Here is a 25,237-nt window from a genome sequence, read left to right on the forward strand (position 1 = left end):
ATTGAAATAAGTACTCAACAACACTGCTTTTTCTTTTATTGTGAAAAAGCATCACTTTGGGTTTTTTTCCTCTTAGTAACATCAGAGGAACTATAAAAAAACTAAAACTGTGTCCCACAAGGTATAACAGCTTTGAATAAAACACACTGAATACATTTGCCTCATTAGAGCAGAATATATTTACATTGTAGACTAGTTGGGACTAGTGTTGGGGCTGAACACATTTTTACTTTAGCTGAAAGCCTCAAGTTATTTCGTCTGTGTACATTTCTCAAAGATCACAAGAGAACTTCATTTTGCCAACCCCCACAAAAAAAAAAAAAAAACACTTGTGAAAACAGAGCGCGCTGCGATGTCTCATGAATCTGCTTCTTAATTACATTTGAACTCATTTCAGCCCAGACATCAAACTGAAACCACACTCCTTAGGTGATGCAAGGTTGATTAAACTCAAAGTTTCCATCACACCTAATCAGAGCCGATGTGCAAAAATGTAATTAATCTGTCAGTAATTATACATTTAAATCATCTCGAAAAAGGCTCCCGGGGATCTTAATTGCAAATACGGTGTGCTCCGCGGTCGGCGTCGCTCCTGTCAGCGCTCCATCTCTGGCGCGGAGACATGAGGTAGATGTCCTTCAGATTACAACTTATTACAGTCTTGCGCGTCGTTGTCCAACTTCTTCCTTTGATGGAGGAGCGAAAAGCGCTTATCGCAGGGAGAGAAGGGGAAGGGGGTGGAGGGGGGGGTGCGTGATGGATTTTTGGAATACGGGATGAGGCAGACTGAGGAGAAGGAGGAGCGGCTGGATTCACATTTCAAGGATGAACAGTGGGGTTTGTTTTCTCTTGTGATCTGAGGAGCTATCAGCTATTTCTTTCAGCTGTCATCTCGGAGGAAATTACTGAAATGGAATCTGAGCGCGAGCCACTGTGTATAGCCGAAACAAGAGAACGAAGCGGGGCAGATTAAACCTGCACACTCTTACAACTCATCTCTGCACGGAGCCCCTCCCTCCCCTCCCCACCTCCCCAAATTCGGTCGCGGGCTCTGGATGGGCGCCGATTCTATCGCTCAATCTGGTGGCCCGCTTATCATCCACTTAAGAGTGAATAGCAGCTGTGAGCTGTATCTGGCTATTTAAATGACAGAGATTAGCAGTGGTGCTAATGCTGCTACTGCTTAGTGATGCCAAGCTGCAGATAACACCCAAAACAATGTAATCCAGAGCCTCCCAGAGAGCAGTTACAGCCATGAGTGCTTACGCATGTGTGCAAATGCATCCATGTGTGAATGTAGATATATCTGCATGCTTTTGCACCAAGGTTAATTTGTCTTATTGACTTAGCAGGAAGACTCATTTAAAGGGAAAGTGAAGGCTGATTTAAAAAGAAAAAAAGGCAATCAATTTTAAATATTACAAAGTTGAGAGAAAGAAGCGAAAAATACACAAAAGCCTTTAATACCGGTTATCAAAAGGTGAGGCCGTCTGCAGCAATTTAATGGAGCTCAGAAGCAAAAGGCTGACGTCAGAGGTTCTGATGAAAGCGTCGGGACAGCGAAAGATCATTTCACAGAGACAGACGAGCAAGAAACATTTCGTCACCTTCATGAAAGTCTACAAGTGAACTTTCTTGCTTTAATAATCAAGGACGTCTAAGCCGGTCTGTCAGCAAAGGTTATGACAGACGTAAGTAAAATTGCCAGTCTTATTCTGGGGAAAAAAAAATGAAAGAAGGGATTTTTGCACAGCACAGACGATTTTTTTTTCCGTTTTCTTTTTTTTTTCTTTGCTCGAACCACGCAACACACAGTAGCACAAGGGAAAGTGCATTTTTGCCCAGCGGGATATCTTGTGGGGACACATTTTCTTTAGGTGATGCCACATTCTTATTTTATGTAAATAAAAGTCTGGGAGCAGGGGAAGGCAGAGGCTTATCTGTCAACTTTGACTATTAACCTCGGTGACGAGCACAGACTGGCTGCTTTTATCTAAATTGAAAAACAGAGTTATTTGAATATCATGGGGAGAATGCAATATACAGCGGCAGGGGAAATCGGTTGCTTTCCCCATTTTTCTTTGCCGAGATAAGACTGTATTTAGTGGCTTGCCGACAGAGCTTATGAGAACAAAGCATTTCAGGCAAATAATTCCTTCTTTTTTCAAATGTCCCCCCAGCTCGTTTAATGGAATCCTTTAATGGTGAATGGAAATTTATATCGAGTGATTACTCTTGTGGTGTTGTGGTGTTATTACCTGTCGGAAAACGTAAGACGGCTGTCTCTCCGTATGCGCTGCATGTCTTTTTGTTATCAAACACTAAGTAGTGAAGGATACATGCCTTGAAAGAGAAGGTAGGGTGTCTTTCTAGTTCTTCTTTTTCTCTCTTCATATTTTAAATGAATTAAAGTAATTGTGGTTTTTAGGCCCTGTCAGGTACACAAGTAAACAAACAGATGGAAGAAATACCGGACAAAGTTCTGTCGTATATGTGCCAAAACCAAGAGGAGCAGACACATACATATAACCAGGGGTGCACATAAGTGGTCCACAGGTGCGCATTCACTGTCAAAATAAAAGACGTGCACCAGATAAGAAGTTACAACGTTTGCGTACATAAGATTTTCTGGAGGAGGACAGACATTTGTTTAGAACTCTTGAAGATTTCGAAGAAGAAAGCTCCTTTAAGCAATTACTTTGGTGTTCCTCCACCTCCAAAGAAATGTCAGGCGTAGTCCGAACCGCAAAAGAAGCGCGTATTCTCAGAAAAGTGGTTGCAGGAGGTGAGCTGGCTTCAAACAAATGATGAACGCACAGAGATGTGGTGCAGAATATGCCGTGAAAATCCCACTCTAGAGGACAAAAACACTGCCTTTATATGTACATGAACGTGCGTTGCAACTTCTTATCTGGTGGGCGTCTTTAATTTTGACAGCGAATGCGCACCTGCGGACCACTTATGTGCACCCCTGCATATAACATTATGACCACCTGCCTAATATTGTTGTTGGTCCCCCTTTTGCTGTTAATACAGCCATGACCCATCGAGGCATAGACTCCACTAGACCCCTAAAGGTGTGCTGTGGTATCTGCACCAAGATGTTAGCTGTGAGTTGTGAGGTGGGGCCTCCATGGTTTGGACTTGTTTGTCCAGCACATCCCACAGATGCTTGATTGGATTGAGATCTGGAGAATTTGGAGGCCAAGTCAACACCTCAAACTCATTGTTGCGCTCCTCAAACCATTCCTGAATCTTTTATGCTTTGAGGCAGAGTGCATTATCCTGTATTTCCAAACTGTATTTCCATGAAAGGGTTACATGGCCTGCAACAATGTTTAGGTAGGTGGTACGTGTCAAAGTAACATAGATGGCAGGACCCAAGGTTTCCCAGCAGAACATTGCCCAAAGAATTATACTGTTTCTTCGCACAGTGCATGATAAGCGATGCACACACACACAGCTATCTGATGTAAAAGAAAGTTTGACTCATCAGACCAGGGCACGCTCTTCTATTTCTACGTGGTCCAGATCTGATATATTCTGATATGCATATGTCCCTGTTGTTGGCACTTTCGTTGGCAGACAGGTATCAGCATGGGCACCCTCACTGGTCTGCACCTATGCAGCCCCATACGCAATAAACTGTGATGCACTGTCTATCCTGACACCTTTCTATCAGAACCAACATTAACATGTTGGAACAGTCCAAAGCAATTCCACACTATGTGAATAATCATAAGTCCATAACCTAGACACCTATTGCTGATGTGCTTTGTGCAGTGGATCTGTGAAAGTATCACTAAACTGGCCTACATTTATGTGTGATTCTGAACTGCTTTGTAATAACCTACTGATATCTTATATTGTTCATTATTTTAGCACCACAAACTTGGGCACAGTATTCTGCATCAACACTGAAACTCTACCTAAACGGCGTTTCAAACACTCACATGTGTCCACGCTGTTCTCCTCTTCTGGCGCAGTAACAGCAGGCTTCTCGTACGATTTGTCAATCGCAGCGCGGAAACTCTCATTGCAGCCTCGGCTCCTGACGATCCTCGAGCGCGACCTGCGAACATTGATCTCGCCATTCTGCACTGTCCCAGCAACAGCCGTCTGGAGGCTTTCCAAGGAGCTGGATTTTTTCAGGCCCAGGGAAGGCCCGACCTGCTGTTCTGCAGAACCTATGGAAAGATTAAATAAAGTCACTTAGACCTGGCATATGATTAGAACTCCTCTGAAAAAGAAAAAAAAAAGCTAAAAGCTGTCATTATGGTGAGTTACGAGAAGGTGCGAGTCTAGCAATTAACATGAAAAACAAATGATGCCATTGCCCGGCCAATGAAGTGTGTGAAATGAGAACAGAGTATTACATCTCCAGCGAGACATTTTCCTGTTGGGAATTATAATTCAACCTTTGTCTTTGTGTCTGCACAGTTAAATTAAGAGGCTGAAACATAATGCATATAAATGGGCCCGCTATCAAAGACACAAATGTAGCACAGCAGTGGAGTGATTATAGAGTAATGTTAAAATATAAGAAATTTCTAATACAGCATATTCACAAATTGCTGAGATGAACTGTATCTCTGAAAAAAAAGAAAAAAATTTCCATCAGTAGTTCTCACTTAATTTTCTTTTTTAACTCAATTTCTCCAAGAGAGATTAGATAAAACAAGGTGAGGGGAAAAAGACGAGGACATGTAGGCTGAACAGATTTTACATCCATTAATCTTCAGTGCAGGTCGTATTGCAGTGTTCAGAAGCACAAACAACATCGCACAACTGTAGTACTTGGCTTCATTTCTAAGGCTTTCTGTGCAGTGACGGAGAGTAATATCATAAAGGGTACATACGTTTAACAAGAGACACTCAGAGAGCGCAGACCTCCGCCAAGGGAGCTCACTCTCTTGGCGGTTATTTACTTTTAAAAGGATAGTACTGGATTTTCTATACATTCATTTACTCTTCTTCTCTTGAAATTTTATTTTAAGAAGTTTATAGCGCAGTTCACAAAAGCCCAACTGGTGACAATGGAAAGACTGTCACTGTAGGTATGGGCAGTAGCTGCCCAAGCACTTAAATACCTTTAACTATACTGTTAATGTCTAACTGTGACATCATCAACAAAATCAGATAAGAGCAGTATGATGGATGTTTGGTTTGATCAGACAGGAGGTCATGTATAATAGGTGTTGATTTGTAAATAACTTGACATGAATAACAGTATGTTTCTAAATAACCAGGCACGTATCTCCACGATACTCTCTTTGGCAGATGTGAGACGTAAAAGTGAGGTCAGAGGTCAAATGTAACATAATATTTGAATGCAAACTATAATGTAATATTTAGAATCCCCATATATCATTCCCTATATATTATTTACAAACTATACAGCAAGAAATGCAGTTTTTACTGCAACACATGATACAAACGCTGGGACATTAGCTAGAGTTTCAAAATTATCAGAGATGCTAATGTAAATGGTATCAAACCTAAGGCAAAATATCTCCTTAAAAGGGCGTGGAGCTGATTGATACTGCGTGGTAAGCAGAGCAAATGTTAAACAGCCACCCTCTCTGATATTTGAGCCAGGCCCACACATCTGTAATTATTTTTCCAATGCTTGCCGGGGGTTTGTTTAGGGTATGTAAGTGGAGCGCGACTCAGGTATTGGTATTTCATTTTGCTGGGGAGCGTCCATCAGGTCCCGGAGCTCTTACCTCACCCACCAGTTGTTAAACAAGCAACCCGGTTGACTTTTCCCGTCCCCTTTGTTGTGCTTTGATTCAGAATACAGTAAGACGCTGTCAAACTTAACAAGATGGATTTCTGACCATGTGCCAGTGAAGCCTTGTTGTGAGGCTATGCAGAGGAAGCAATCAGTAATAAGGATTAAGCTGTTAATTCAATTATTTTATTAGCCCCAAAGGCTCTCTGAGGGTGTAGCAAATGTCTGTGGACTCGGGGACAGAGTGGCATTGTGTCTTTATGACTCCCCCTGGACCACACATGTCACAAATAGTGTTTCCTCTGTGGCTTCAGGTGGTGTAAATAAATGTCTTCTGCAGCTCTTCCTGTTGGTTTTCAACAGCACATGTTGTTCTGTCGTCAGCCCCACTGAACAGAACACCCTGAGTTTATTTGCATGTGTGGGTCCCACGCAGGGACTCCCTAACAAGCACAGAAACAAAATTCACCAACTCGCACGTCTATACAATCAAGGATTTTCGACGTGTTTAAAGTGGCCTAAATGAGGCATATCCCACTGCTGCTGGGTGATCCCAGTGGATCTTTAGGCAAAGAAAATAAATCCCTCTAACACTTCCCCCCATGCAACCTCCAGACAGGATGAGTGTGTTAATGCACAAAAGTTGCAGAAGAACAAATAAGAGCTCAGGAAAAAGGGAACACTTTCCCTGCAGTGCAAAAATGCACACCCTGCAGCTACTTACAATCATTGTACCAATCATATTACAAACCTACAATGACTATCAACTACTTTTACTAGTACATACCATTTAAGCTACACAACTAAAGAAGATATTGCCAAAAGAATTGACTCACCCATCCAAATCATTGAATCATTGTCACTTCCACTGGCACAGGTATATAAAAACAAGCACCTACGCATGCAGACTGCTTCTACAAACATTCAGGAAAGAATAAGTCGCTCTCGGGTGTTCAGTGAATTCCAGTACGGTACTGTGATAGGATGCGACTTGTGCAGCAAGTCCAGTTGTGAAATTTCCTCACTACTAAATGGTCTGTTAGTGGTATCATATCATAAAGTGGAAGCAACTGGGAATGACAACAACTCAGCTTTGCTCAAGACAGACAACAGTGTGTAGAGAGCTTCATGGAATGGGTTTCCATGGCCATGCAGCTGCATCCAAGCCTTATATCACCAAGTGCAATGCAAAGTGTTGGATGCACTCTTCCCTACTGGATTCCAGGAGTCCAGTGGGGAAGAGTGGAGACGTATTCTCTGCAGTGAAGAATCACGCTTCTCTGCCTGGCAATCCGATGGATGAGTCTGGGTTTGGAGGTTGCCATGAGAACAGTGTGAAGTTAAGTGTGGGGTTGTTTCAGGAGTTGGGCTCGGCTGTTTAAAGGTGAAAGGAACTATTAATGCTTCAGCATACCAAGACATTTTGGACAATTTCATGGTCACAATTTTGGGGGAACAGTTTGGGGATGGCCCCTTCATGCTCCAGCATGACTGTGCACCAGTGCACAAAGAAAGTTCCATAAAGACATGGATGAGCGAGCCTGGTGTGGAAGAACTTGACTGGGCTGCACAGACTCCTGATCTCAACAAGATAGAACACCTTTGAGAAGCATTTGAGCGGAGACTCTGAGCCAGGCCTTTGAATCCAACATTATTACAGACCTCAAAAATGCTCTTCTGGAAGAGTGGTCAAAAATTCCTATAAACACTCCAAAACCTTTTGGAGGTTGTTCCCAGAAGACTTGAGGCTGTTATAGCTGTAAAGGGTGGGTCAACATTACATTAAACCCTATGGATTAATAATGGGAGGTCACTGAAGTTCATATCCATGCGAAGGCAGACAAGTGAATACTTTTGTTAGTATAGCGTACTAGTTGCATGGGACTTGTTTTAAAAGGAGTAAGTTATGTTACATGTAGTATCTTTTGGGTCTAAGAGTCATCCCTGTTTCTGCTGCATTTGCTACCAATGACCCCTTAGTGAGAGTATGAGTGCTTCCCCCTCATCCGTAGCAGCTATAGATCTAAAGTCAGACAAGACACACAGGCTAAAAGCTCATCTGTTTGCCAATGGTGGCTTCCAAACCAGTGACCATACCATTTCTCCTCTCTCCTTGCCAAATTTAATGAAAGTGCTCAGTCCCATGAGAGCCTACACTCACTCAAGCATCAATCATATAATTTTGCATCCTACTTAGTGAGGAGATCTCATATGCCTGTCTTTTATGCTGCATAGGACAGTAAAATGAAACTTTACTGCGCGCTACAAATGTCTAGGAGGTCAAAAGTTCTCTGGTAGCAGCAGCCAAAGATTCATTTTACTTTTTAGTTTCTCAGTGGAGGTGGGTCCATTTTATTAGCATGACAAATATCAATGCCAGGAAAGCATAAACAGACTTACAAGACCAACTGAATGCAAGTAAAAAAAAAATAAATCATCTAATTCGTTTGAAGAAGCAATTTCATCCTGCAAAGGACAAGAGAGGACGGCCTGAAGTAAAAAATTCATTATAAGAAAGCATAGGCACAGAAACAGCATGACAGAAAAATGATGGAGTGTTTCATCCTTTGAGGATAAAACTCAATCAATCCAGTACAAATGCCATGTAAAGTTGGATTATATTTTCTTTTTTTGAGGCTTAAGCATTAAAGCCTGCCAACGACGGACACACAGATGCCATGGTGCATGGCTGACACAATGGGATTGCAAGTTAGACCTGCACGGGATGCAACAGTTCAAGGGAACAAAAATGACATCTGCTGTACTCGGAAACAGGGAATTATCCTCCTGCTTGGTATTCCGCGCCGCAGTCCTGCTCGCCATTGTTTCTCGTCGGCGCGGCGGTTAACTGAGAAAAGCGCGGAGACAAAGAGAACGGGAGAGCGAGGCAAAGAGACGGTTTTTGCCCACCGACCCAACTGCCTCAAACCTGCCTTTGTTTTCATCAGAAGCAGCCCCGGCTCTCTCCTGGGAGGGTTTGACGGACAGCTCTCTGTGTGCCAATCTATTATGTGATTCCTATCACACAACAGAAACCTCGGTGCTCTGCTCCTCATCTCCTTCTTATTCAGAGGAATGAAAATACATATTTCCCCAACTGCATACAGACACGAGTTTGCCACTCCCTGCACGTCTGGAGGAGAAATGAAAATCATCAAAATGAAATACACAAAGAGAAAGACAATCAGACTAAATGGGGTGAAAGTGCACCTGGTTGCAAACAAACCTGGCCCGCGTGCTGCGTACTTTAGCCAGATTAAGGGCAAGGACAGTTAATTGGAGAAGATCCATTGCCATTAAACGTTAAAGGGGCAGTGTGGCAAACTTCATGAATAAATCAGTGGTGGTTATTACAGGGACAGAAGCCCATGGTATAATTAGAGCAGCTAAAAACTATGCTTTGCAGCCATTATTCACCACGGACCCTTGCATGTAAAGATCTGTGTACAGACAGGGGCTCCATTACACATAATTTATTCAGAGTGTCGGGGCTTTAAGGAGGGTGGTAAAAGGGTAATTATGTTAAAAATAACCTCCAAGATGGTCAGAGGAAGGCCACGTCCAGGTATCCCAGTGGAAGTGAGGCGTCGCTGGGTCAGCTGCGCTATTATGTCTCTGCTAGTTGTGGACCATTAGCCCGACAGAGGACGTCCTCCACACGCTCAGCATATGTCACAGGAAATCATTATGAGCCGGACTTGGTTAACATCTCAATTAAGGATGCTGGATATTTTGATGTGCACTTTTCAGGCTTCAAAGAAATCCAGTAAATTTTTTGGGGGGTTTGTTTATCATCGTTCAGTGTAGAGTACTTTTCCTACATTTAAAGAAGCTGACAACTCTACTGGCAAGACTGGAAATTCACTGGATTAGTGGTAGACTTGGCTGGAACATATATTCACAATTACAGTAAGCATAAAAACATCTGCCAGGTTGTCATTTACTACCACTGGCCTATCTGCGACTGGATCGGCTGCCAGCTTTCTACAAGGAAAGTCTCCACTCATGTGTTTGGTAGTCTATGAGATGTGGCTTATCGAGAGCGCTTTGACCTCAGACTGCTAGTTTACTTGTGGTTCCTCTGGTATTTAAAAGTAGAATGGGAGGCAGAGACCTTCAGCTTTCAGGCTCCTCTATGAAAGCTCCAAATTAGGATTCAGGAGACAGACAGACACTTTCTCTCCTTTAAAGATTTAAAGTGTTTCCTTTCTGATAAAGTTTATAGTTAGGGCTGGATCAGGCTCACCTGATCCAGCCCTAACTATAAACATTGAAGTAATTATTGTTGTGATTTGTGCTAATGCATAAAAATAAAACTGAATTACTGAATTTAATTTAATTTGAAATACACTGAAATACCCAGTTTAGGCACACATTAGATTCTTGTTTTGTTCAAATACTCCCTAAAAACAACAACTATGTTAATTAGTGGTCAAGATTCAGTCATTTCATCCTATGTCAGTTTAATGGAGTGACTGCACTCTGTTTTATTCAGCCTCATTCAAACCAACCTGGCTGTGATGGAGCAATTGCAGAAGTGAAGAGGCCAACCTGCAAATGAACATCTTTCTATTGCAAATACTACTGCATTGCCAGGCTCCATGCAGCCCTTCACATGGAGTAATGAGTGTTTTCTTCAGTCATTTGCACTGCAGAACGAGCACAATGGCACAGGTTCCCAAATTAGTTACCAAGCCTCTATTCACTGCCATTCAACTCCCTTTCAGCACCAGAAAAAAACCCTTTTGATCACGCTGAAATTAGCTCAAACAGCACCCTCGGTTATATGCATCTGAAGGGGGCTGAGATCACAAATCCAATAATGGCTGGTTATGAGCTAGTTATGGAATAAGAGTGGGACTGCTCTTCCGATCTCTATTACTGACCCGTGGATGGAACCGAACATCATATCGGTTGACCTCATTAGCGGCGGCAGGGCTCAGAGCTTATTTCTGCTCAAGTTCTTGTCGCACTGTGCTACTCTTAAAAGGACCAAACAAACATTAGTGCAGTCTGCACAACGTCATGAAACGCACACAAAGAAATAAGAAAGTGAAGCGCAGACACAAAGCAAGAGGAGCAGGTCTTACACTTCATGAAGGAGCCGTCCATCACGAGGTAAAGTGTCCGGCATGTGCTAACGTCTCACTGCCAGCGCCGACACCTCACGTCGCTTTCTTCCCTTTTCTTCTCTCACTCAATTTTATTCCCCATTTAAATGGGATTGAACTGCAGGGTGTCCGACCCGTTTAGCATATTTCAACAATGATGGGTTTCAAAGTCATGAAATCCATCTGCTGATGAGATTTAGGAGCAGCTGGAACATGATTAAAAGGAGGGAAAAATACCTAGTGACGGAATAAAATGTAAGTCAGTAGGGAATAGCGTTCTTGAGCGTGTTAACTACTTTTTTTATTCCTCTGAGTAATTTGAAAGCAGAGAGCGGCTTTATTAGTGCGCTATTGGGAAAGCAGAGCGGTATTCTTACACCTGCTAGCTGAGCTAAGTTCTAATGTCCAGCTGTGTGGCGAAGGCACGGCTTAAGGGAGAGCGCTGGCACTACTTTCTTTGGCTCACTTCATTTTCAGATCTACTCGCACAATACCCCGAGGTCGTTTTTGCATTGGGCAGCTTTCATGTAATTATTTCAGAAAAAGAATAAGCATGATAGCATAGCAGCGTCTTCCTCTGAGATAAATGGAAGTGCGGTGACTGGGCACGTGCCAAATCACAAACCATGTGTATTTCATTTCAAACGTTAAGTCTAGCGCTTGTGTTTCATCTATTGACTGAAAGAGGACTGAATTTTTCTTGTGGGGAAACCACGTCAGCTACAAGAGTTATTATGACTGGAATAAGTTTGTTATTTCCCTGAACCATCTGAACACTGTGATATTCTCATCGATGGATTATGATTTTGTATTGGCAAGGATTTCTGTCAGCTGGATATTTCACAAACTCAATTGGGCCCAGTGAAAGGGGAAGGGGGTGATTTTTTTTTTTTTTTTGGGAAGGGGGGGGGGGGGTAGTTTTTTTGAATTTCATGTAATAAAAACCACAGGCACGCCCGCGCACAGACACAGAGGGATCTTGATAAAGAAATAATGCAGCAGTAACAGAGATTTGTAAAAGATCAATTACACTGGTTATCTCGAATGTGTGAGGCGCCGTCTTATGAGTACATTAATCAGGATCTTTGTTAAAAAAAAAAGAAAGAAAGAAAAGCTGTAGTTTGCAGCTAATCCAATGCACAAACAAACACGCAAAGACTCCACTTTGAAACAATTAAGAAGCTTTTTTGATTAAACTCATTGATAACATGTGCATTTGCAATGATGAGAACACCATCAAAGCCTTATCTTAGCATCCCTTCCGTTCTACTCGCTTCCTGTCCTCAGTAATATCCAATTATATTTTAAACACTGAGAACTTAATGGAAACCATTTCAGGCCAACTAACTGCTGAACAAAACCCATCCGATGGCTGAAGGTTTTCTTCTCCCGAACTTTGTGTTTGTAGAAAAGTTTCAATGGTGGACAGAAGGTATTACAAAGGATCTAGACCCCACAGAGCTCGGTGCAGTGGCCCAGACCTGCACCAGTCTGTGGGCGAGTCAAAGATTTCTACAGGTCTCTGGGCTCCATGTGGAAAAGAGTTGGCTGTTATCTGTTGTGATTAGTCAGTGATCCGAGAGAAGGCAGCGTCTGCTTCAGTCTCAGCGGGAGAAGCTTGGAGTTCACACCATCGTCTTCCCTGGATACAGTTTGTCTGTTTGAGAGTGTGCTTGCCCAGTGCGTGTTTGTGTAGGCCTGCATCTGACTGGCTCTCCCATCACTAAGCATTGTGCACTTGCGCTTGTGTTTTTATCCATGGTCCACTGGACAAAGGGCCATGGGAAATGGAGGCCAAAAGAGGAGAGGTGGTGGCTGGACAGGACTGAAGTGACTGTGTGTGTATTACTGTTTTTGAAAGTGCATTTACTGAGGTAAGCAGGATAAAGTGAGCAGCAAGTGTTTGAGGAGTCACAAGTTCAAGATGCGTTTGAGGTGTCCAGCAGGTGAAAGGAGCACTGAGTGACAATGAACAATCTGGAGGTTTGTTTACTGCAAACAAACCTCCAGATTAGCCGTGCTGAGTGGGAAAAAAATTGAAAGGAGACACGCAGTCATCACAAGGTAGAGGATTGTTTTCTTTGTACGGCCAAGCTTAGGATGCCAAACCAGAAAAACACTTCTTGCTCAAAAGAAAAAAGTAGTACATGAGGTGAATTTACTTTTGTGTAATATCAGTAATCTGCCTGAAATTAAGCTTAGAAAAAAATCCATTAACTTGTTGCAGAGACAAGATTGAACATATGATCATATCTGCACACTAACTATTAAGCTACCAGTATTTTCTAGCATATACTGACATGCATGCTGTTGGACTAAATCATGCAAAAGAAAGGAAAATAATATTTTGTCATTTAGCAGGACACTGACAGGTAACCGCCACAGGCTCAGGAAAATACAGGTTTCTGGTGATGGACAAATCGGCCCTTTGTACATGAACACAGCAGTCCTGCTTTCTCCTGTCCTTTTGCCAAAGAGTCCATGGGCAAGACAATAAATTTGAAACATGATCCAAGTCAGCTCTGGTGGCCCTGGTGTGTGTGTAAGAGAGAGAAGATGTGCAAAAAGGGAAACTGCTAAGACAAGAAGGCAGGAAATACAGTAAGTGTAGTCCATTCCCCAAGTTGTCAAACTTTTCTCTGTAGATGTGTGTTTGTGTGATGGTTCAGGCTTAGCACTTGCCTAAATCCATGCTCTTGGACTTGCGAGACTTGATGATCTCCAGATGTGCAGGATTCTCGTACTGCTTCGTGCGCTTTTCCGACATACTCTGGCGACCATACCCCTCCCTCTGGAATGAAGTGCCAGGGTCTGCGTCCGGACTGAGCGAACTACAGTTTGATAGGAAAAAAAGACAGAGGGACAAAAAGAGGTAGAAGTATTAGATACTGGCAAGTGTAGAGTCACTCTTTTCATCTGGAGATAATTCTATTGAAGACATATTTTTTCAGTCATCTACACAGTTCATTAAGTTGCACTTACATGGCCAAGAGACATCCTGATGATAAGACTGAGAAATAAAATCGTCCTATTAATATTCACACAACCCCAGACCTCAGCCTAAAATACCCCTTTGCTATCAGATAATGACCATCGACATTCAATATGCACACACACACACACACACACCTTTCATTTCAAAGCCTTTCCTCATCAAGGACACCTACACGTATGCTTAGTGGGTTCAGGACACACCACAAGTGGGAGGCAGGGCCTTGGCCTAGATGCGTATAATACCCCAGGTAAGGTGAGGGTTCTCTGGGGTCACGGCCACTCAAATAACGCCCTCCTCCAGGACGTCTGGAGCAGAAGCAAGGCCCATCCCACTGCAGCACACTCCGTTTGAGATCCTCTATCTTTGTCTGGATCTTAATTGAAAATCGGATGGGAGCAGGGAAAGGAGGTCGAGAGAGGCGGACACTGGCATTTGCATGCAGGGACGTGCATTTACAATTAGGTGAGAAGCGCTTTGCAATTTCAGGGCAGATGGAAGGTAGGGATGCAGCATCAGTGAAATCTAATAAATGCTACATGCAGCCATTTCTTTTGTTCACATGGTGCTCGTACACGAGCGTTTAAATAACAGCAGAATTTTCATCAAATAATCACATTTCTTTGGATTTGTGGAGCTTTTATGCAAAATCGAAAGCCGTAACTGCAACTATGTAACTTCAGGAGTAGTGAGGAAGTAGATATTTGTAAACGTATCCTCTTGGAGCAGATGCTACTTCAAGCAGTCCTCGGTATTTGGAATATCAGCTAACTGCAGGCGTGCCTGCACTCGTTTCCATGTAAACAATTCTTATTTAGGTCGTCAACCCCACTTAACAAGAGAGCTGCTTCAATGTGTCGCAGAGGGGGCTGGCGTCAATGTGTTGCTTTACCGTCAACCATACCTGACAATCCCAACTAAGATCAGACTGTCTCGCAGGACCATCTCCAGATGACACAGGAAGAGAGGGAGGTGGAGCAGGAACAGAAGAATGACAGCACAGATGTATTATTCATTTATACATCATCCCTCGCTTTTTCCTCCTCTCATCATTCTGAGCCCCGCAAAAAAAAGAAGAAAAAAAAAAGGGCGAGCATGGCCTGTATTTTTCTGTCTCTGCAAATGTCATGTGTCGGAGCGTGACTGAGGCTGTGCAGATGGGAAAGGATGCATTTTCAGCCTGAATTTAGATTTCATTTACTCTCACTGGTATTGGGTTATGGAGCTGAGTTGCAAATGGAGGCAACATAGGTGAAAGTGAGAAACCAGCAGGTGGGAATCACACAGGGGCCGTCACTCAGGTACAGAGAACTGACGACCACACTAAGATTTGTGAGAGCAATTAAAGAAACTAGCAGCTGGGACAAAAAGGGCACGCAGCTTTTTTGGAGCAAAAATAGTGAGAAATCTGCGCGAAGAAAGAGCGAAGTTAAGAGGGAGCAGCTGAGCGGGTGGTGTAAATTCACTTAGCTGGAGGCCAAAGCTGTTGGTTTAAGCTGCTGCCCATTTTAGCACCATCTCTGATTTACTTTGGCACATACGGAGCAGTGACTAAATGCCTAGCATGTGGGTCTAGGGTAACCTGAAGAGAAGCGGCAACTGTGCTGCTCTGAACTGCTTTTTAAGCTAAGGGTACCTGCTGTTGGAACCTGCACCTCAGGTCTCAGAAGCCATAACTATTTAAAGAGGTGGCGATGACCAGCAGCCAAGCAGTTCCTGAGTTTGAATCTTCATCACAGGTTTAAACTATCTTGGGCTGAAGGCACGTGTAGACTTCACATCTTTTTATATATACTCTATTCAGAGCCAATTAAAGCATCTAAAACCTCACGCGTCATTCTCGCCAGAACATGTTTTGTTTTTTTCACTGTAAACTAACACAAAGGTTTACAGCTGCTAATGAAAGTATAAAGATGGGGACAAAATTATTAGCAAAAATGGCAAGTGTCAATATTATTATCAACCCAGAAAAACTGGCCTGACATCGTCCCCATAGCGAAACGTGGCGGTGGGAGGATTATGCTGGGGGAACGCTTCAGTGTGACTGGAACTGGGAATCTCATCAAGGTAGAAGGATTATGATGAAAGATGGATATGTGAAGATTTTGAAAGAAATCAAAGTAGTCAGCAGTAAAACTGGGTCTAGGTCATCGTTTTGTCTTCCAACCGATAACGATCTAAGTCATACGGCGCACCTGGTGAAGAACCAAAGCTGTGTTTCAGACTCCTTGTTTTGGTTAAGAGCAGTTTGGAAATGGTTTTAAGAATAAGGCTTTCATAGGGAGGCTAATCAGTCCTCATCTGTACATGTATGAATTACAGAGTGGTCATCAAAAACTATGTCCTTGTTTAAGATGCTTCTTAAGCTCAAAACTCTAGTTTAGTCAGCTCTGACTGGTTGAGCCTGTGAAGCTGAGACCCATACAGCATTCCCACTGGAAAAGCTACCTTAGATATTCAATATTAAACAGGATTTGAAAGTGAAAAATACAGCGTGGCCAATTAGAAGATGAATTCGGTCGTCTAAAGAATGGCACACTTCCTTCTTCAGACCATAGAGCCAGTCCACGTCTCTGGACTGTATTTAGACAGATGTTACATGATACATTAGTGGTTTTTCAGATTCTTTATTTTGTATTTAGCAGTGACTCAAACAAAATTCCAGTCACAGAATTCAAAAAAATTATAATGGGATCCATAATGAATGTTTTTTTTGCCTGTCGATGTTCATTTCATTTGGTCCATCCGTTAATGGGGGAAATAGGGTACATACAGAATTATATGCATACACATGCTATGATCACTATAGTAAGAACATTACTTACTGCTTTCCTCCCATTCAAAGTGCTCCCATCATCTAAAATTAAACAGCGCTGAGGATTGCTCACAGGCAAATCCACAGCTTTAACTTACATTTTACATCACTCCTTACTTCCTCGCAGGAAGTTGAACGTGTCAAACTGCACATTGGCCTCGTTGCTAAGCGGCGTGTGTTAAAAGCCCTCTGCGCTCACAATTACCCTGGTGACACTGTTTCTTTTCAAACTTCCTCTCTTTCTTTTACTCAAACCTTTTTCACTTGTGTTTCAAACTGACCCCAAAGAGTTAAGTTTCTACTACTTCTTAGTGCAGCTAAGTCTGACCGGGTGGGGTTCTTTGTATTAGTTTCAGCGCCTTGGAGAGGGGGCAAGAGGTGGAGAGCAATGCCCAGCAAGGTGCTTCTGAAATGGTTATTCTGAGGTTTGAGGAGGGCGATTCAGTTGACTGCTTGGATGCATAGCTGAGTCGGGGAGCTTGGAGCTGCCTTCAATCACTGTATGAAGTCCTGCATGAGAAGTTGGTGCAGAGGTTTGTTTTCCTAGCATGTGCACCAGTGGACACCAGACAGTCCAAATACTGGCTAGTAGAAAAGAAAGGTGAAATACGAGATTACTTTTATTTTGTTTATTTCTTAAACGCAAGTGGATTTTAACAAGGGATGTCTCATATAGCTGCTTTTGCTTCACTCGCTTAATTGCACACATAAATCATCAGACTTTAAACGCGGATATAAAAACTGTAAGACAGCGCGGTTCGATCAGTGCCACACAGCGGAGCAGCTGCACCTGCGATTTGCCGTAATTCCCTTTTAATTGTGATGAAGTTGCTGAGAGAGGCAGAGAGAGAGAGAACAAGATCAATTAAGACCTCTTTGTCCGTCTGCTCCCTCCTGTGCCGACCCTCTCATTCTTTCCCTGCCTGGTTTACGAAGCTTTTAATTGAGTTTGGCTAGATGGACTGCTCCGGTCTGCTCGTACACAACGGCGACTGACAAGGACCGGGCAAAGATATATTTTGGTGCGTGCGCAGGCTAGGTTAGCTGCACTCCTGTCACAGTGACACAGAGCAGGTCGCACACAGACACAGAGTGTGCGATGCAGGAAGTCGGTGAAGGGAGGGCACAGAAATGAGACATATTCACCGTATTCATAAATCTAGAAGGGAATGATAGCATTTAAAGAAAAAAAGGTCCAAATATGCTGTGAAGCTGTGTGAGTGTGTGAGCCGTCTGGCCTTTAAGTCACTACCAACTTAAATGGAAATTTGAGATTAGTGAAATTGTGTGTGAATGCATCCACGCCTGTGCTGCAGGGCTGTTTGCATTTATATGTAGTTATGCTGATAGTTTGATGGGAAAAACATGTGCTTAACAGAGCACTTGTGATCCTTAGTTACACTGCTGATGACAGAGACTATTAGGGAGTCAACCGAAGTAGGCAGTCCGCCTGCAAAGTTTGTTTGTTCGTGTCCGCGCGAACCGTTTCCACTTTATATGTTAATTTGCGAAATTGTTTACCAGCCAATGTGTATCTAAACACTCGTGAGACTGAGAGCACCGGCACGGCTGTGTGTATTTGCGGGTGTGAAAAATGGATGTGTGGGTACGCTTGTCTGGAGTCCTTCTCCATCCTTGCTGCTTGACAGAGTGTTTCGGAGCTGCCTGGGAAATGATGTTTCCACCTGTGACATCTCACAAAGACAGAGAAGGACACAGTCTAGTTGTCTCTCTCTCGCTCTCATGCTTCCTCTCCGTCGCTCTTGCTGTCCGTTTCTCTTCTCTCTCCGCTTAATGAGAATTGACACCCATCTTCCACTCTGTCAGCCTTACCCAGGCTGAGGTCCAAAGCAGGACGAGGGCAGACACGGTAGTCTTGTGTAGATTAGTGTTGTGACAGTGCCCCTAACGGTCCAAGTGAGAAAATGATGGGTAATTTTGAATAAGTCTGCATCTGTGATACTTATATTATTTTAAAATAACTTGTATTGGCAGGTAACCCCGCAACTTGGTGTTCCATGAAACCCAGGGTTTAATATTTAATTCCAAGTTGTATATAGAAAATGGACGTAAGCACTGTAACACCAGTCATTAGTTTTTGAACTCCAGTAGCTTTATTTTGAATCTTTACTGGCATCTGGGCACAGAAATGAGACAAAATTATGTTATTTAGATAAGAAGGTTTAACGGGGGCAATGAAGAGACTGAGATATCAGATTATTAGTAACACACAAATTTAAATGCTAAGATTTCAATTGCCAAAAACTGTTGGCTGCCAGTGCCACCACTTAGTAGCTCTTAGTAAGTACACCTATAAATTTGAAAATCCTACGTGACTTGTACTGGTGACCTTCTTGAGTTAACGTGTTCGCAAGATGTTCAGAAAATCTGACCTCTGACCTTATAATGTCTAATATCACCGGTATTCAAATAAAAAAGATGCAAGGAGATGCAATTGTGGTGTCACTTTGAAAATCATACATCACTTAGGTTCTCAAGTTATCATATTCATGAATTTTGGTGTCCACATCGCCCACCTAGCCACCCACCCGCCGGGGTGATGACAACACCCCAAGCCTTTGAGGTTGAGTGGTAAAAACTGCTGAATGAACTTCTTGGACAAACTATGACAAACAGTTGGTCATATTTTTCCCAGGCAATTATAATATTATAACAGCTCTTAAACTGTAAACACTGTCAAGGGTTACAGTTCAACAGTTTAAAGTAGCAGAACAGTTACAGGGTATCCAAGTGGAACTAGCCACAGAGACCAAAACACTGCACTACCGTGTAAAAATGGTTATCTTTCAAAGTTGGGCATTTAACACACAACGGCCTTTATGGGGAAAAGTTAAATTTTAAACATAAAATGCAGTATATACTATAATATCTTGTAATTAAAGGCAAAGGTGTTGATAAGCTGTTACAAGCATTACTTTTGCCACCTGTTACATTTCATTTCTTGACAAGTTGAATACTTGTCATGAATACTTTATTAAACTTTGATTTATTATTAGAGTCAGTTACATTTAGTGTGAGAAATAGAGGTGGGTTAATGAGGAGCTAAATAACTAAAAACCAAATCACTGTGGAAACAGAAAGCTTTTATTGTTAGGAGGAGAGAAATTTGCATTCTCTCACAGAGACTCATCTTCAAGAAGATGATTTGAGCACTTGTCTTCTCCCAAGCACAGTCTTTTATTTTGATTTCTTCCCATGCTACACTGCAATATGAACATGTGAGTACTTTTAAGAACTGGTACTTTTGCTTCTGAAGGACGCAGCTGAATGCATCCTCAGTGAGGATTTCACGAAGGACCGAAGGGAAGGATTACTGTGAAGGAGCAGTATTCATACAGATTTACACAGATGTAGCCCATGGTGCTGAGCAGACAGAATCAAAGGTAAAAGTAAAACTTTGTGATAGTCTCTAAGCTACGGTGGCCCTAAGAGGTCAAATACAATGCAACATAAGAAAACACCAGCAACAAAGAAAAACACTGCAAAAGCACATAAAACACAACAGAAACTGAATGAAACACAAAGGAAGTAAAAAAAAAAATCTTGCAAAAAACCCCCACAATGGAAGTGTTTTTAGGGAACAGCTTCCGAAGAGATAGAAACCAAAACATGCGAAGGATTGCACTAAGACTTAAAAGAAGCAGAGGATTCTTCTGTGCTGTGAGGGAGAAAAAGATGCAGGCAATGTGTGTTTTAATCACATGGGTCATGTAATACTGTAGATACATGTTGCTATTAGCCGTTTAGCTGTTAGCTTGTCCCCTACTGTTAGCTGTTCCGTCACATTATTGTCTCTCTGGAAGGTTTTTCACCTTTGGGGTTTTTTTGTGAGCTTTTGCAGCATTTCTTCTATTTGCTGGGGCTTTGCTGCAGTGACCTTTGACCTTTCAGGGACACTTTAGAAAGCAGTTAGTTTTGAAACTGACTGAAAGTAAACATCTTAAAATGTGATTTTTTGCAAATTTGGATGTCTTATTTCAGAGTTCTTGAGATTATACAACAACAAGCTCATTATTTGGAGTATAAAGGCGCCCTTAAAAACAACTAGAAGTGGACCGTTTTTTACAGACACACCCTGCAACTGCACTTTGTCAACTTGTGGGATGAAAACCAGGTGGAAACTAGAAACATTCATTTGCATCTTTAAAAGAGCCTGACGTTAAAATACACTTTCTTTTTTTCAATTTCTCTGACACTGTTCCATGTTTGGAAGAAAAAAAAACCTTTCATCTTTGCACTGATCCAAATTATTGTGCAAAGCTGTAATATCAAACCTCTCTTTGTATCTGTTGTGCTGTAAATCATTTGGACATGGCCTTTCCTGTTTGGCTTTGGATTCAAACCAATGAAGGAAGGAGGAGGCACAGCTTAGGGAGTTATTGCTTCAGGTCAGGACCACAGATATTCAAAGTAATAATTTACAACCACTTGTTTACCCAGTGGAACCTGACAGACGTGCTGGCTTCCATCAACTCTTTGAATCATGCTCACACACTCTTTAACCCTGCTCACTGACATCTTGGACTTAAGCAATGCAAACACCGATTTCTACAGCTGGCTGCAGCTTCAGTCAAGTGCATCTCTAAGGAACTTTTACAGTAGATTATCTAGACTTTAGGGCAGACTTTATCTAGTGACTGACTTCAAGTCCCAATCTAGTTTGACTAAGCGCAACACGTCACTGCCAGTAGTAACAACCATAGCAATAAAACGGTCTGTAATATAGCAACAACACATAAAAGCTTGGCTCTTTGTGCATTACCATTTTAAGATCTACAAACGCAGAGTTGTAATATTTACAACTCATTTTATGTTCATTTCAGGCCTGTAAAAGTGATGAAACGCTGAGGGAGCACTAAGTATGAAGGGAGGGAAACACAGGCTTACGTTTTCACTCGGTAAAATATGAACAAAGACAAGCACACATACTCAAAACATGCACCATGGGGAAATAGTACCAAGTGATTTTAAGAATAAAATAAATAACAGGTTGTTCTAATATTTCATCACAATATATATGAGATGGGGTATCTTCCTTAATGACCACATGGCCACAGCCCTGCCTCTGGTTACGCCGGAGTTCTGCCTTCCCATGGTCGCCAAATGCTTGTTTATAAGGGGGCCGTCTGATTGTCGGGGTGCTATGTAGACAACATGTATACAACTGAATTGAACTGAGCTGAATGGAATTGAACTGAAAGCTGAGAATGTACTTTTATAAAATCCTAGAGGCTGAAATCAGCAACAGAAACGACTGATAGACAAACTAAGCTTGAATGAATGTCACAAAGCAGCTGGTATGTATTAGTGTGTGTGAACAGAGTCACATAGAGTGAAAGTGATTAAAAACAACAACAACAAATGAATAAAGGGAATTAAATAGCAGAAAACACCAAATGTGAATTTGTTCAATTCCAGTAAGTGAAAAAAGTGAAGACCAATAACAGAAAGGTCATGAATTACAATGATTTTATCAGCCAACCAGCCTTTTTTGCACTTTGTGCATTCACTGTAGGTGTATGGCCTTGGCAAGGCATCTCCCAAGACGATGGAAGGCTGAATAATACTGGAAGCCAAAGGTGAGACTTTCACAGTTCTGTACAATACATATTCAGTGCATATAGACCCCTGGCAGCACTGGTGCAGAGCTTAATTAAAAAGTAACAGTTCCGGTACATTGGAGTCTGGCTGACCCACATCCCCTGCTGGCTCAATACGCCTGTTAACTCTGTGTATAAGTGTGTGCGTGTGTGTTTGGTGGGATATTGGGGGCACTTGAAAAGGGAAATGAGAAAGGGTGTAAGTCAGTCAGAATGATGATACACACTTGATGCGTTTAAGCAGCTGTAAGCATTTGCATTAAAAAAATGTGTGCATGATGTGTGTTTGTGTGTGTGTGAGAGAGAGACATGAATTATTCAGAATAACCCTAGGCAGTGCTATATAGCGCACTCCTGCCTTATGGGCTTACATCATGCATGTGCGTGTGCATATGTGCGTGCGGTTGTGCATTTGTGTGAGTTTATAGACGGGGAGCGTGTGAGGAAACCTGAGTGCATTTCAGCCATGCGCTGTGGACCTAATCCACTATGACAAACCTCTGACATCACGTGCACAACAGGCATGCTGAGCAAATCCAGTCATTTATAATGAATGAGACAGAGAGAGAGAAAAAGAAGAGTGAGAGGGTAGAGAGTCTCCAGGGAAAACGATATAAAAATAATAATAATAAAAAGGAGAGAAACAGACAGAGCATCTCTATCTGTGGCAGCCAAAAACATCATCTTCAAGCCACTTGCTGCATCCATCCATGTGGCCTCAAACAGCCAATCATCACAAAAAAAAAAACAAACCCACCAGCAACAACAAAGAAAGAATGCAAGAATTAGAAACAATGAGTGGTGAGTGGAAATGCAGGTGCTGATTTCTTTTGTCTCTGTCATTCCGACAAGAATTACAAGATGATTGGATGTCTTGGAAATACATTTCCGGTAACTGAACAATGCAATCAATTCAGGAAATGTCAGGAAATTTTAGAGTAACTACTGGCTATTTTAAAGCAGATATAAGGGTTGAAATGCCTTTCCTTTTTCTACACCCTCACCCCTTTTCTTTCCTTTGTGTCTACTGGTTCCTCTTCTTATCTAGCTAAACTCTTTAAGAGCTTGTTGTTCTGAAAATGTTGAAGAATCCAAGTCTCATTTACATGCCGAAATATGTCAGGAGGGTGGCACCAGTCGGGCTGCAGACTGAGTGGGGTGCCAAAATCCCACAGGTGGTGAGGGTTGGAGTGCTGGAAGAAGAATATGGGTCCCCAAGAGTGTTGCTGTGTGACTACTGCTGCTGATTCCATTACAGTCTCTCTCTCACACAGACACACACACAGACACACACACACAGACACACACACACACACACACACACCTATACCCAGACTCATATTTTAGGATTCCAACCAGAGCCCTAAAGCAGAATGTCATTACTGTCCTACAGTGAACTTGGTGTACGATATGAAAACTTTATTTCCTGGTTCGTTACGGCAGTAAGACTGTCCCGTTTACCAATTTCTACCAAGGAAAAACCATTACAATATCTAATAAATGTGGGAAATAGTTGCTGAAAATGCATGCACATTCGGTCAAAAAATAAATAAATAATCATAATTAACTGGTATGACATTCTGCAAAATCTTCAATCCAAAAACTGTGATGCTCTTCTTTCCTGGACCAGTTCTGGGTAAACATAATCTCCCACCTCAGCGGTGGAGACTTTGGCTGTGCTAACAAACTAGCCAGCCTACACATCATATAAACTCTGTCCTACTCTCTCCCACAAAGGGGGCCGTCTGAAGTCCATCAAGCCATAAATAATTCAGCCGACTCTCCCACAAAGTGAGAACAACCTGCAGCTTACCATTCATTCTGTCCCGGCAGCTCATGAATCCAGGGAACTGGGTTTTCTCCCACAAAACCCATGTCATCATGGGAACTGGACGACGACTGGTCAGACAGGTGGGAAGGGAGCAGGGGTGGCCTGTCGTCTTCGATCATTACTATGTCGTCCTGTGGCATGTTCACAGTCGGAGAGAGCTGGGAGCGACCTGAGAAAAACCAGGACAAGGAGAGACTGATTAGCAAATGGAGTGTGACCGCGTATATTTGAGCTTCATTTCAATTATAAAATACAAAACTGTGTCAAGACCCATTTATTAAACTTTTTTTTTTTAAACGCACACACCCCATGTGCAGACATATTTGTGTAAATATAATTTTATCTTGCGTTCCTAATTAACAGCATGACACTGCAAACAGATAATGCTGAGGACGTTATTTTGCAAAACTAGTGGATTTCTGCTCTTATCTGGAGTAGCAGTACTGAAAGGAAATAACAAACATCTTCTAAATGATAGCACAGTTCACTCATGGAAAGTCTAAGTGGCCATGAGGACTCATAAGACAAACACAAAGTGCTCTAATGTCTATCCAGTCTCTTAATGTCACAGGCAAAAGTTCTGGACCCGGGTAGTTTTAGCTATTCTCCTTCACTCTCCTCCAAGGACAAATACAAGCAGAAAAAGGCCTCTCCCTGATCTGTATTCTGTCCCGCCTGACCCTCCCCGCTGAGGACTTCTTTGAATCGCTCTTTTGCTGCTCCTCAGGAGTCAAAGTCAATGGGGAATGTGCTGGCACTCAGCGCCAAGGGCAACAGAAGGGTTGTTCAACAGCATGAGAAGTGGCATTACAATGAAGAGGCGGAAGCTTCATTCTGAAAGCCGATCTGCGCACGACTTCTTCGTGGCCGATCCGAACGCGAGACAAGTGATGAGACGTGAATTCAGCCACACACCTGCTTGCCATTAGACAAAGTCTTTCAGAGATTCTGGACTTCCTGTGGTCGTTGCTTTTGTTTCCATTATCACAGAGGTATTTTGCAAATTTAATAGCTTAGGAACAATTGTGTGTAATCACTAGCAGCAGACAACAATATTTACTCTGGCAGGATCCCAACGTGAATCTGAGAGTCATTTAATTTCACTGGGGCCCGACGAATGATAAATGCACATT

General features: G+C 42.4%; 1 protein-coding gene across 3 annotated transcripts in view; it reads right to left on the reverse strand.

The window, feature by feature from the left end:
• LOC113028738 (partitioning defective 3 homolog) overlaps positions 1-25,237 on the reverse strand; it is a 352,394-nt gene that overhangs the window by 108,429 nt on the left and 218,728 nt on the right. For all 3 annotated transcript variants that reach the window (XM_080305923.1, XM_026179154.2, XM_080305924.1), the window contains exons 16-18: positions 24,087-24,273; positions 13,528-13,676; positions 3,954-4,187 (exon numbers count right to left, since the gene is read on the reverse strand). In XM_080305923.1, the coding sequence (XP_080162049.1) occupies positions 3,954-4,187; positions 13,528-13,676; positions 24,087-24,273 (570 nt within the window). The remainder of the gene's footprint in view (positions 1-3,953; positions 4,188-13,527; positions 13,677-24,086; positions 24,274-25,237) is intronic.

The sequence above is a fragment of the Astatotilapia calliptera genome, chromosome 9, assembly GCF_964374335.1.
Source record: "Astatotilapia calliptera chromosome 9, fAstCal68.1, whole genome shotgun sequence".
NCBI lineage: Eukaryota > Metazoa > Chordata > Actinopteri > Cichliformes > Cichlidae > Astatotilapia > Astatotilapia calliptera.